Below are 14,153 nucleotides of genomic sequence, written 5' to 3'. Positions count from 1 at the left end.
GGGGGTGTTTGTGTTTTGTTTTTTTTTTTTTCTTTTTAAACCGAGTGTGCTACATTTTTTATCTTGTTCTTATTGCTGCTCTAGTTGGTAGTGTTGACTTTCGAAAGCAATAGTTTGTTGCTTGGTTGAGTACAGTTTTCATTTTGTCTGTTTCAGGATCCTGTTGTTGCAACTGCTAACTGTTCTCCTGACTCATACATAACAGAGCATGTCTCTACTGGACTGTACCAAGACCCTGGTACTTTACCCCTGACACTCCCCAGTCCCCCCCCCTGAAAAAAACCAAACCAAAAAACCACAACCAAAAAAAACAGGTGTTCAGTGCCAAACAATTCCCATGCAATGTGTACTGGCATTTTTCTTATCTTGAGATATTGACCTGTAACTTCACTGGCTTTGCTTCTGACAGATTGCAATATAACAACTACCAGATGCTTATGTCTGTACACTTGTGCTTACATGAACCAGTTTCTAAATCTGTACATGGTACTATCGATGTTCACTGGAATGGGAAACTTATTCTAAATGCTGCTTTATACTACTTTAATGTGCTTTATGTACCACAGTTTGCAGTTTGGTAGCTTCTGTCTTGTATGGGAGCATACACGAGCAACAAAGGCTCAGTAGGGCCAGAGGTGACAAGACTGCAGAAACTCACGACTTGAGGGCAATGTCAGACAACAGGACTGCAGACTAGGAGTATGCCTGAAAATAATAGAACTAGAAGCAACACCTGGGTGGTGGTGAAATACAGCAGTCTTGAACACACATATTCCAAAAATGGTTAATGGCCATTTGTTTGAGGAAGGCAAAAGAGAACATGACATTGCTGAAGTACACATAACTTCTGTTTTTCTGGTTTTTAAAACAATTTTCTTTCAAAATAGAAGACACATAACTTCTGTTTTTCTGGTTTTTAAAACCATTTAAAACAATTTTCTTTCAAAATAGAAGCTACTTTGCTAGGTAGTTAGCCCTAGAAAGCTTGCAATACCTATGAAATACTAAAAAATGGTGTGTTTAGGCATTCCAGGTACTACTGAAATTCAGGCATTCTAAAATAGGAGTCCAAGGAAACTTAACATACTGCACTATCAAGAAGTGAAGATGCTTTATAATACTTCATTGTTTTTATGCCTATGAAACACAATACTTGCAGTGTCTGTCATGGAATTAAAGTATGGAACTTTGTGAACTTCCTTAAGCTATTAGCCAGTTGGCATATGCTTACTGCAAAACACCACATTATTTTTTTTTAATTAATTTTAAAGCCAGAGACTCTTGACAAATTGACTGTATAAGTAATAGAATACACTGTCACAGTGAGAACCTGATCATGAAGGTTAATATCTGGAGTGCAGTTTTATTTGGATTTAAAATATTTTTGCAGCACTAATATAAACTTTGCTAATCTCTGCAGGTCCTTAGTCCGGTGAGGAAAAATTTTGATTTATTAGATACCATATTGAAGTTGTACTTTAACTTGGTACTCCTGGAAGATTTTGTTTCAAAACAAAGTGAGAAAACATTTTTTTTTTCTCCAGCCTACTACTCTTTTGATCTGTTTAAATTGGGTTAGAGTATGATTACATGTTTAGTTTGTTGAGGGGCTGTAATGGAAAACAAGTGCTTTTCAGAAAACAGATGCCATTTTAATATTCTGGTAATCTGTGGAATAGCATGCCAGTTCATAGTTTTCAGGTATTGTAACCCGTGCAGAAATTAGAAAGCAAAAAAGTGCTCTGAAAGTAATATGGATGAGTACTCTTTCATTTTCACCCCTAGTTCTTTGTCTAGGCAACATCAAAATAGTTGACTTTCAGGACTCTGGAATCCTGAAATTATTCAGGATGGTATATTTAACCGGGCCTATTGGGAAAGTTGTGCTAAGTAAGCTAGAACCCTAAGGAGGGATCTTTTGGGCTGGAACAGCTTAAATTATTAGAATTGGTCCTAACCTGTTTTTCTATTTAGTTTTGTATTCAGTTGCTAGTGGTGTTTGTAGGTAATTCTTTTACCCAGATTGAAGTTGCTTTATGTGAAAATGTCATGAAGTAAAATAAAATCTTTGCACTAAACAGGAGTTATCTGCTGTTATTGACATAGCAAAGCAAGGCTTGTTACTCAGTCACGGGGTGTTTATATCATAATTACATGACCATATAATATTGGGTTTTGTTTTTTTTTTGCTGCCATATACTAAGCAGTGCTTTAGATACTGGTAGTATGAACTCTGTTTCTTTGATGAAAACTGGAAAGTTTGCTTCAGTTGTAAAATAACTTGTTTCAGGTATTCTGAGGTCTAACTCAAATAGAAGGACCTCATCTGAAAAAGTTTAACAGCATGAAATGGGGACTGGAACATAGATTAAAGAGCCGGGTGTGGATGAAAATGAAGAGTCTAGTTGTGAAAGGGGAGGGGATAAAAGCACATAGCAGTTACAGATTTCAGGGGAAAGAGGAAATGGTGGTGAGGAAGTTGGCATCAGGAGGATGTAGAGTATGGTAGCATGGAAAGGTCTGCAATAAACATGGCTATGAGAAAACAGAGACTGTGATGGACATTGGATAAGACACCAAGATTTGGGAGCAAGGTGACAGGCACAGAATATGATGAGGTACGGATGTGAAGGGAGAGTAGCAACTCCTAGCTAGAATTTTGGTAAGGCAGAGAACACTAGAGGAGTGGAAGTCCAGGATCAGTGATCAAAAGATTAAAAACAATTTAACAAGTAATTAATGAATAAAGGACCAAACTCTCAATTTCAGAGTCCAGAAATATGTATGTAATCCTGCATCCCAAACCTGTATTTTGTCTCTGTTACTTTTATCTCAGTCTATCTCAGACAGAATTCTGTGCTACTATGTATTTTCACTTACATAAGTAGCACATTATTGCACTTATTTCTTCATGTGTATAGCTTGGTTTACAGCGATTGAAACTGATTTTCTGGGTTCCTCAGTGTTGCAGTCTTTAACCATTGACAATACATTGGTTGCCTTTATTGGCAGCCGTAAGAGACAGGCTCGGATTTCTTGCAGTCCCTTGTACTCCCGTGCTGAACGGGAAAACTTAAAATGTCTGATGCTTTTGGAGCTGATTCCACACCACTCCTCCCTCTCCAACTGTGAATCACTTGGTTTAAAAAAATGGTACTTTACTGAAATTAAAAAAGACAATGTTGGGGATTAAACACATAAGATTATGTATTGTACCTAATTATTTCTTTGAGTGCAGCAATAACTGCTCTCTCATCTAGCTTCTTAATAATTCATCCAGATAGTAGCTAGCTTGCATCCTCCTTCCTTCAATAGCGCATCACTCTGTGATTCAAATAACAGGGCTTTGTCACTTACGTGGTTTATGTTTCTGTGGATTCCAGCTCCACTATCTGTTCCCACACTTTTTTGTTTGCTGTTTGTACCCTGCTGCCACGCTTGTAACCTCCAGCCATGCCAGGTTTGCGAGCAACTTTGGTTCTTTAGTTACTTCAGCTTCATAAATGAGATTACATGTAGCATTATGGATTACAAACAGTCTCATTCGTTATTAGTGTTTTCTGTTCTCCCATGTAGAAATAACTTTTAAAGAAAAGTTTGTTCCCTTTTTGCTTTTAGTTTAGAACTGCACAACAAAATTTCAAGTTCATTGCTTTATAATTAAGTGTTCACTCCTCTAAGAAGTGCTTAGGCATGATAACTTAATACCTCCCTACTTATCACTACATATAAATGTTGTAATAACAGATGTTCCCACTTTGTAAATCCTTTAAAGAAAAGATAAACTAATATGTATGTTAAACATGATTTTATTAATTCCTGTTGATACATTTTCTGCTTCTGTCCACCAAAGGTCAACAGAGCACTCCTCAAGAGTTGGAAAGAAGAAAGGGACTTCTAACTGTGATACAAGTCCCTTAAGTTACTTTGTGATAAATTAGATTTTTTTTTTTGCCTGTAATAGGAAAAAGTTCTTCAGTTGCTAAGAAAATGCTGTTAGTTATTTTGCTACCCGCATATTTGTTGTCATTTACCCACTTTATCTGTTCTTTTAAATTAACTCTGTTAGTCTCTATTAATTCTGCTAATTTTCTGATAAGCTGTAATTCTTTTTTTTTCCCTTTTGGAAGTTGAGGAGAAGGCAGAGGGGTACATGGAATTTAATCTAATAATTTTGACAGGGAGAGTGGACCAGTAGCTGAATGTGATAGTGGCCTGTACCACATAGTTAAAGTTAGTTAAGGTACTAGTGACAGATAGGTGTGCATTGCTTTAGTGCATTTGTTACATCTATGTAGCAACACCAGCAATGTTATGCTAAAGTGTAATTACACTAACACAAGAAAAAAAACTCTTTGCACATGGCATACCTTTCCCAGATTACTGCATGAAGCAAGGTAGTAGAGCTATATTTACTGCTTCTTGGATTTCAACATGACCTGCTATGCTGAAAACTATTTCTGCAAATAAATAACTTCATGGAAGCACTAGTCTTGTGAATGTCAGTGTGTCTTTTCTTATGAGTAAAGTTCACTATACATACCTGGTATCTTAAAGATGAGAAACAAATACTGCATATAACAAAACTCAACTGTAAAGGCAAAGCACTGGAAGAACTTCAACTATAAGTAAGACTTCGTTTATTTTAAACAGAAATATTTAGATTATAATAGTTTTAAATATATATATGCAGTTTGTTTTAAAGTTATTTTTAAACCTATACTGAATACAAAACAATATTTTTGCTTTCTTCTGTTCTATTAGCACCATGGAGACTTCACAGTATCACTTAGTGATGTCTTGGAAACTTGGAAATATTTGTTACATGACAAACTGGGATTATCATACGAAAACATGAAAGAACCTGAAAATTATGCTGACCAAAAAAAAGCCTATCATGCCTTCTTAGCAAGAAGCAATATGTTAGATCTAATAGACATATGTCAGAAGTGCTATGGTCTTGGACTTGTATCTGAAGAAGAAAGCATAGCCCCTGTAAGTATTTTGTTTGATTTGATTATATTTTTGTTTATAATTTTTGTTTGTTTGTTTGATTATATTTTGTTTGTTTGATATTGTTTTGACATATCTTTGATTCCCGTTATGGATTTATGATACTTCTGAATATACACAGAAGCTCTGAATTATTCACAAGTTACTTTGGTCTTCTGTTGGGAAAACAGTTGAGTTTAAATTGCTAAATCTTTAAAAGAGATCTTAAATTCAGTCAAAAAGTATTTTTCTCTGTTGTCCTGTACAGCACATCTATGAATTTATCACTCTTTGCCAGAAATGGAAGTGAAATATGAACAGTAGAGATTTGTTAAGACTGGAACAAAGCTTACTGATTAATGTGTGTCATGGAGTTTTGGTTGTATGTTGATATGCAGTCAAAATATTTAAAATTGTTATAATTTTAAAAATACCACATTCTTAGAAGCAAAAACTTCCTTATACTATGTGTAGTTCCATGACCGATTTTTCCAGAAACCTAAAGAGGTTCCATGTCAGTCACTCAGTCAGCAGCTCTGGGCTGTTTATTGCAGCTCAGACGTTCATATGACACTGCATGTGAGGCCATGCTCTAGGCTAGGGAAGTTCCAGTGTGTAATTTTTAAAATTAGTGCTTAGTTAATTGTCTGAATTTGATGTATGTTTAATTAGATGGTCATTTTAGTATGGGGGAAGTTGTATCAGTAAGTGAGCATTAATTGAACTGAGGTATATTATGAAGATACCATGAATTACTAGTTACAGAATGATCAAAACTTTCTCCATTAAAAAGTGGTCAAATATTTGAACAGGTTGCCCAGAGAGGATGTGGAATCTCATCTCTGGAGATATTAAAAACTTCTCTCAGCATGTCACTGAGCAACCTGGTCAAACATTTCCAGCTTCAAGCGCGGGTTTATACTAGATGATCTCTATGGGTCCCTATTAACCTAAATTATTGTATGATTCTATGACAAGTATTCTTGTAACCAGCTTGCCTACTTCCTTAAATATTCAGAGAACCTACACTCAAACACTCGTGAGAATATTGGGCACAAGAGATTATAAGGAGCATGGAAGCTGCAATATTTTTTTTTCTTCCTGTTTTCATGGGGAGGAACTTAGGGGTGTGTTAATGAGCTCTTCCTAAACATGGTATAACATATTAAATGTTCTCTAAAACATAAACAGCTGCTTTTAGTGCAAGTGTATTATTTAACTGTTTGAGCTATCTTTTCTAAGTTAATTTGAGTCATGTACCTCATGTCTCTAAAACACGTGTACTTTTAAAGACTAAAACCAAAAGTAGGTTGTAAGGCCTCTGTTAACCTCAGAACACTAGCAAACTAGTGGAGACACAAGGTTTTAATACTACTTTTGCTTTCTAGTCATCTTCATATTTAAGTTTATTCTAATCTTTTTATGAAAGGTTCAACTGTTGGCATTTATTTCTGGCATAATGAATGTACAAGAAAGTGATGATTCTGTTCTTTCTACTCCTTCGACACCAGTCAAAAGACAGAGCCAGGAGAATGTGAAGGTAAAAATTATTTCTGTCTCTTTTGTAACATCCTGTATATATTGAAAAGATATATAGCATAGTTTCCTGTTCCAGTTGTTGGTATTAAAATGTTGCTGGTTTAAAAAACCAGAACATGACACTTGAATATATCGTAGATATGTGTGTGGTGTAAGTGCAGAAATTTATATTATGGAAGACAGTCCTTTTGTGGCAGGAAACTGTAGACTTAATCTGCCTTAAAACACCAGTGAATAAACTTTTCTACAAGTACACCATCACTCAAACATTGTCTTGACTAAGACTTAAATGATTTGCCCAATGCTGAAAAGTGGTAGGTGAAGTAAACTTATTTGATTTCATTTTATTAGCTCATACTCCCTTACATATGGAAGACATCTGAATAGCCACTGTAGTGGTAGCTGTAGCAAAGTAAACAAAGCTTGTCTGTTCCAGTAGAGGACTTGAGGACTTTCTGGGAATCCTGGTTTCTTTACTTTTACCCTTTCAGCCCCCAAAACAAGAGACTCAGATATATGAAAATGCTTGCAGTGCTGGAGGTTTAGTAATTTCCAGACTTGTTTTTCTCATGATAAATGGCAATTTCTATTCAATATTTGGGTACAATTAAAAATATTTCTGAACAAGAAAATATGTTCTGAACTAAGCTTCTCCCCTAAATAACACTTCTACTGCTAACATAATGGCTTTCTTGCTGCTCTGACTTGTGTAGTAAAAATATTAAATATTCCTTGCTGTTTTTTCCTTATCTGTCATACATACATGTTTGTTTTTTTTACTGCCTGCATTTTGTGTATACATCCCATTGAATAAGAAGAAATTTCATAGCAAATACAGGTTTTCTCATTATCTTTCCTTTTGTTAATGGCCTTTTTTTGGTCTTTGTTTCCTTTGCCTGCGACAAAACTGTAAATTCTTCAGTTCTGGGGCTGTTGTTCTTATAGGGTCCAGAACAATGCTTCAGTATAAGCAATTACAATGTTATGTTTTGGTTATGTGGGTGGAGCTGGGTCACAGTTTATGTCTGAACTCAGTCAGTGGAGTTTCTGTGATTGAAATGCCCTGGGATCCAAGGGAAAAATTACTGAATCTGATGCAGAGCTGTCGAGTTGTTTAAAATCTTAGCCTAATTGAAGTTAATGACAAATCCTTATGTGGTTTAATAGTGCTAGTATTTTGCCTCGGGATAGAAAAGGAATATATGTGAAGAGGTTTCTAAGTAGAAATTGATAGCCAATTTTAATAGCTAAAGATCCAACCTTCAAATATTTTGTGAATATTCAAGTACAGGAAACGTAATTTTAACATTTTAATCATGCTTGTTTTTGTCAATACTTCCAGAGTCCCTGTACGTAAAATAGCATTTTGTGATTATGCAAGGTGAAATTCTTACTCTTCCAAAAATCATATCAGTACATATCTAATTAGCTTTTTTAAAAATAATTTTGCAGCGAGATGACCAATTTGTGTGATGCTTTCTTATACAGGTGACAATCCTGGCAAAGAAATGTGTTTATTCATATTTAAGCCTGTTGGTGAATTCTAAGGATGATCTGGCATTGGCTCATATTCTAAATGTTCCTGACAGAGGACTTGGTAGAGAAGCCTTCACTAACCTAAAACATGCTTCACAGAACAGAAAAATGTCCATTTTCCTGGTATGTGTGTCAAATAAAACTTGTTGTAGGTAAGAGGCAATGAAATGGATCTATAAACATAAAATGTTGCTTTAATCTTACATGCAAGACTGGCATTTGCAAGCTAGGTCGAAATACCACTGGAAATATGATTTCTAGGTTAAAAAGACAGAGCAGAGATTCTGTGTGAAGAAATGGTTGCTTGCTTGGTCATGAGATCTAAAGATGCACAGAAAAATAATTGTGTGCATGTGTACCTCTAGAGCTCTAAAATGTGATATCGTAAAAACAAGCACCGAGACTATTCATTCCAAGCAGTGACTGAAATCCTGAAAAAGTTTACTATCTTCGACATTAATATAAGAATTAGTATAAGATATTATTTTTATTATTGCTTTTAAAATTTTGAAATCTTGGTAAATAGTGTGATGTGAGGTCACACGTCTGCATATCAAAGAAAAAAGAGGAAGGAAGAAAAAATGGCATTAGACTAGATGTTGCTGCTTACCAAATACCTCTAAAAGCAATGAGGTTGGGTTAAATAAATACCACAAAGCAGTATTAGCATGAAGAAAACCAAGCCACTAACAATGTGTTTCAGTTTTAAAGTGCTGTAAGTATTTTGGTTAAACAGTAAACCAGCATTTTTCTGTGCTTTTGTTAAAATGGAGACATCTGGAACCTAAAGTATTTTTATGTAGAAATTGCTTTTCTTAGAGCAACCTGGTGACAAAGCCCTACCTGTGACATGTACACTAGAACAGAGGCCAAAACCTGAAAGGGCAGTTTTGCAGTTTTTTTCAGTTTTGACTCAGAATTTGAGGAGGCTAATACTTTCCAGTCATTTGCAGCTTGATCAGTCTTGAAATACTCTTCAAGATGTGATTGATATGGGACATCCCTGCTCATTTTATTCTGAAAGGCACAGAACTGGAAAAAATCCCTCGAGACAGTGGTATGCTCTTTCCTCAATGCCCTTGTATAGGAATGTAAAAAGCTACTACATCATTGTGCAGTGCTCACAGAGACTTGTTGCTAAAGAATCTAGTTTAGTATGTGCAGTGCATTTATACTCCCAGTAGTTATAGTCACTACAGAGACATCTCAGCAATAGTTGGAATGAGTAAGAATTCTTTCTCCAAAGAAACACTCTAGTCCCTCATATTCAAAAAAATAAAATTTTGCATGCACAGTGGCCTCAGTGCAGACAACAACAGACTAGGGAAAAACAGTATGAGTATGTAAGAGTCACTGAAGCAGCTGCATTCTCAGATTTTCATGGTTGAATAAATATGGAAAATTTGAGAAATCTCAGTTCCAGGATTAATTGTTTTAGCTCCTAATGCTCTGTTAACATTGAAGAAAAAAAAAAAGAAAAAAAAAAAAAGTATGTGTTTGGACTGGATTTATTACCTCTTCCTTACAGTTGCCAGAGGGGAAACTTCTCTACCGTGTAAAGAAGTCTTCTTTTCTGGCATCTGTGTCTTGTAGAAATCCTGCAAAGCCAGAATGTTTTCCATTGGGAAGGCAAGGTCCTATGAACTGTACTTGATCCACGGGAAATCTTTAGCACAAAGGCAGGAATACTGTTCGGTTTACTTTCTTTGCTAAAGTAATTCCAGTTGTACTGTTTCCAGTCCTAAGAGCTTTATGATTTAGCTGTATAGTCTGAAATGACAATTTGTATGTAGAATTAATATTACTGCATCTGTGTCAAGCATATTGGATTGTTATCTTTACTTTCACCTTTCTGGAGAACTGATAAACTTTTTATCCTGACCATTGCCTTAAGATTTGAGGGGTTGTCCTCTAAGGGGTACTGCTTTTGGGACATCTCTTGTTTTCAGTGTCTTTATAGCATATAAAAATATATGGAAATTTTCACAATTGGGTACCTGTGATGACAGAAGCCTTAATTGTCATGATTTTTCAGAAGCTTTGAGTGTATATTATTTCTATTTGCACCTCTGAAAATAAGTATACTACTGAAGTCAAATTTTACATGCTTATGTTAAAATAGTTCTTGGGTCATAGACAGCCCTCTGAATATGAGTAGTTTTTGTGAGGTCGGCATGAACATTTAAACAGCAGCAACAACAACAAAAAATTCTATACCCTGTGTTAATAAAGTTTTTTCTAAGCTGTCAAGAGGCAAATGTAAATATCAAATTAGCCTGGTCATTTTTGCTTTGGCTTGTGGTTTTTTTTTTTTAATACTACACCATTTCAGTACTGATCTTGCAACTATTTGTGGTGAGATGTACAAAGCTTGCCATTAAGAGGTATTCTATTGATCTCAGTTAAATTATTTCTGCTGTCAACCAGCTGTTGTGCACTGCAAATCTGTAGGAGAGACTCACTTCATGCGTACATTTCATATATGTCTACAGCTTCATATTTCTGAATATTTCTCCTAATAGATGGCAACATCTTTTATCCGAACCACAGAACTTGGAGGAAGAGGCTGTGCATCTTCATTATTTGATCCTTTAAGAGTCCATGTAAAGGGGCTTTCAAACCTTGTTAATTTTATTGACAAGCTGCAAGAAATTGTTGGTGAAACCTTAAATCTAAGGTAATAAGGTTTCTGTTAGATTTTTGTCTTGTTGAGCACCTTTTTTTTGGGGGGGTGGGGAGGCATGTGTCTTGAGGAGGGGGAACGAAAGGCAATCTAATTTATTTAATAATTCAGAGTAAATGTTTACAACTTAAACATTATTTGACAATATAAATATTTGAAAAACAATTGGGGTAAGTTTATAGATTTTTGAGGTTATTCTTTGTATTAAATTTTTATCAAATCACTGTATGTATGGCTATTTGGTTAGTTCCCTAGTTGTAAATGAACTTCCAAAGATTTCAGTCTTGTGGGTCTGGTAAGTAGATAAACTTATATGTGCTTTAATACTCCTTGCTGTTTCATTACTTCTTTTTTTGTAATTTCAGTGTATATACCTTTATATAATTGAGTCTTTATTAGAGAGAAGTGTAACACAGGAATTTGAATTGGTAAGTGCTGGCATTAGTACAGAGAAGTGCAATTTTCTTAAGCACTATAGAAGTTAGTAAATTTTTTTTATAATCAGCAATTTTTCTATACAAAACTTTAGCAAATCAGCTGTAATAGTTCTATCCTTGATACTAAAGAATCTTTTTTTAGTTTGAATTGAGTCTAATCCACACAGTTGAAAACAAAATATTACAAGCAAATCATAAGCGTTATTTAAATTACTTTTCAGATTGCATTGAAGCTGGAAGTGGGAAGTATTTCAGAGTTTATTTTGCAGTTTTTGTTTTAATTTTTAATTATTTTTCTTTGTTTTTTTCATTTTAACGTCCTAGATGCCAGAGACATGCTATCTGTGTTGGTGATTAAAGAAAACTTTTAAATCAACACCTAATGTATGCTTTTTTCTTTGTTTAAATCATATCTGGCATTCCACATTGATAAAAATGAGAAATGGAAAAATGTTTATGTGCAGGAACTTACTTTTTTAGGGTGGAAAGACCACTTTTTCAGGTCTGCACAGTTCAGCAAAGTGTAGCATAAAATGCTGCATCTTGTTAATTACCCTTCCACATAGGGCATGTGAGAAAAATCCGATTGGGATAGTTGCTGGGAATTACCAGTTTCTAATTGGGAAAATTCTCTAGAGCCTGAAAATTCTTTTCAGCATTCAGCTATTTATTCTGTTGCTTTCTCTACTGTACCTGCTGTCTCACTTATTCTGGGGTATAAATCTTGTTAATGTCAGATTCTGGTGTGTTGTATACATGCACATTGTCATTGGTTGTATCACTGACCAAGAATGGAAGCTACCTGTACTGTGGTGTTTCTAGTATGTCTTGTACTCTATGTGGGCTCTATAATCTCACAATGTAAAATACTATTATTGTATTTTATAGTAGCACTAAGCTACTACTGTATAGTGGCTTAGTGCTTATAGAAATATACCATTGAGATGGCTGTCTTTTTTTAAAAGAACCTTCATTAGTATGCTGAAGTTAGCAAATATTATAGGACTAGTGTACAGCTTAGAAACTGTTAAGGACCACAACATTGGTGAACAAGAAGATATTTTTCTAAAGTGTTTGATATGCCATATGAGCAAGGACTGTCTGTATGCCCTGCCTTTTGGACAGGGCACTGTGATTTCACAGTGATGAATTCCAAAAGGTGCAGTTTTACACAAGAAATTTCTCTAGTTCTGTTACTACTGCAATCTAAAGAGCAGAGGAAAAAAAAAAAACCCAACAATGCAGCAAAAGTTTCAGTTGCTTAGTTTTTGGAAGCCTGCTAAGAAATCTAAGAGCAAACTGGACAACCTGTCTGCTGTATTGCTGTTTCTCTGATGTAGAGATTATCCAAGCTGCAAAAAACAGGTCTCAGTATTTGCTGTGCCACAAGAAAAATGCAGTATTTTTGGTTGTTTACTTAATTATTAGAAGTTTGTTATTTCAGTTACATCTTGTTATGGTGGAGACCTTATGAAACTTGAACTTGCATAAAATAGCCAAATAAATGCTGGGTCATTATGGAACACGTTGAAAAGAGGCTTCCACCATCTGAGTCAAGTTCCTCTGCTTGAATTGAAGATGTTGGACAGTGGTTAAGAGTATTTTGAACATAGTAGGAGCTATGGTGCAACCAAATACCTGCTAACCTATGGAGAATAAGAAAACTGTGTTTCTCATCCCTAAGTTATTCGGCTAAGAAAGTGAACAGTAGATGAGGTGAGGGATGGGAAAGATATTGAACAGAGCGGAAATTTAATGAAACTATGATGATTTGATTCAAATACAGAACAAAGTCTGCACAAAGCAGACCTGATAGCAGGAGAAATGGAAAGATAAAATGAACTTTAGTAGTTTCAAGGTATATTCACTGAGCATTCTTACAAATCTTTGGAATTTTGAAATAGTTCAAGTTCGCTTCTCTTCATTCTCCAGAAGTCTAAGATTAGAAGAAATCACCAATCTTTCAAGAATCAATAGCATGAATATTCCTTAAAGTTTAGGGAGAGCTTTTGTAACCCTAAAACTATTTGCAAGTTCTGCACATGTAGACTTGGATAATGTTTATGCAGTAAATAGAGAGCTTTGATGTTCTTTGTGTTCCTTCTTGACAAGAAACATAGCAATGTTGTATTTGTCAGTGAAGTGGATGATTATTATACACCTGAGGAGCTGGAAACTTTTCTGTTGTTATAAATGAAAAATTGCAGTACTAATCCATCACTCTGGAAATCCTTCTCTTTTAGGCCAGACACTAATGCTTCTTGCATCTGGAAAGAACTATTTCTGGAATGACTTTCTTCAAGTTTGTAAAAGATGTGTGTGACTTAAAACTGATGGAATGGCATTTGTCTTATTGATTACTGCACTTTTTGGTTCATATAGGAGGGTGTGTGTGTATACATACATATATATACTTTAAGAGTCCCCACTGCTTTTCTAGAGTAGCAAAGTTGGTAGAAGTGCAGTAAATTTTCTTCTTGAATTGGGCCCTGACTTCACTGTAAGCACAGACCACTAGGTGACACTATTGCACAAATCACATCAGTAGCTGTGGAAATGTGAAGTTCGGTGTGTTGTTTCATTCAACACATTTGAGGAAGTATGATGCTTTGGAGCAGGTCTTCATTTCAGGTTCGTGAGCAGTCTTCTACAGTCAGTTGTAGAAGTTATACAGCTTGACTTTATCATGCATGTGGATTAGTGGTTTGAGCTTTCCCTTGACAGGGAAAATGCTATTTCTTATGTGTTGCCTTTGTGAAGCTGTGATTGCATGTGGAGATGCAGTAGTATTTTGGGAGAGAAAGCATATGAGACTTTATCTGGTCTTGTGCTGAATGCCTGAGTTAATTGGATGGCGTTCATGCAGCCCTGGAGTTTTGTGTTCTAAAGTTGCTGGAAAGTTGTGCAAGCATGTGCAAAACATTGCCTCTGTGACTCCTTAAATTCAATATCATAGAATAATTCAG

The 14,153-nt window shown here is 35.3% G+C and overlaps 1 protein-coding gene across 1 annotated transcript in view; it reads left to right on the top strand.

The window, feature by feature from the left end:
- Positions 1–14,153, top strand: part of PARPBP (PARP1 binding protein) — a 35,483-nt gene that overhangs the window by 4,315 nt on the left and 17,015 nt on the right. Inside the window, exons 2-5 of the mRNA XM_010177724.1 lie at positions 4,765–4,995; positions 6,422–6,532; positions 8,020–8,190; positions 10,590–10,744. Of these exons, the coding sequence (XP_010176026.1) occupies positions 4,765–4,995; positions 6,422–6,532; positions 8,020–8,190; positions 10,590–10,744 (668 nt within the window). The remainder of the gene's footprint in view (positions 1–4,764; positions 4,996–6,421; positions 6,533–8,019; positions 8,191–10,589; positions 10,745–14,153) is intronic.

The sequence above is a fragment of the Antrostomus carolinensis genome, unplaced genomic scaffold (genome assembly GCF_000700745.2).
Source record: "Antrostomus carolinensis isolate BGI_N321 unplaced genomic scaffold, ASM70074v2 scaffold7151, whole genome shotgun sequence".
In the NCBI taxonomy this organism is placed as follows: Eukaryota; Metazoa; Chordata; class Aves; order Caprimulgiformes; family Caprimulgidae; genus Antrostomus; species Antrostomus carolinensis.
Note: the sequence above shows the minus strand (reverse complement) of the source record. Positions and strands in the feature narration are given on the sequence as shown.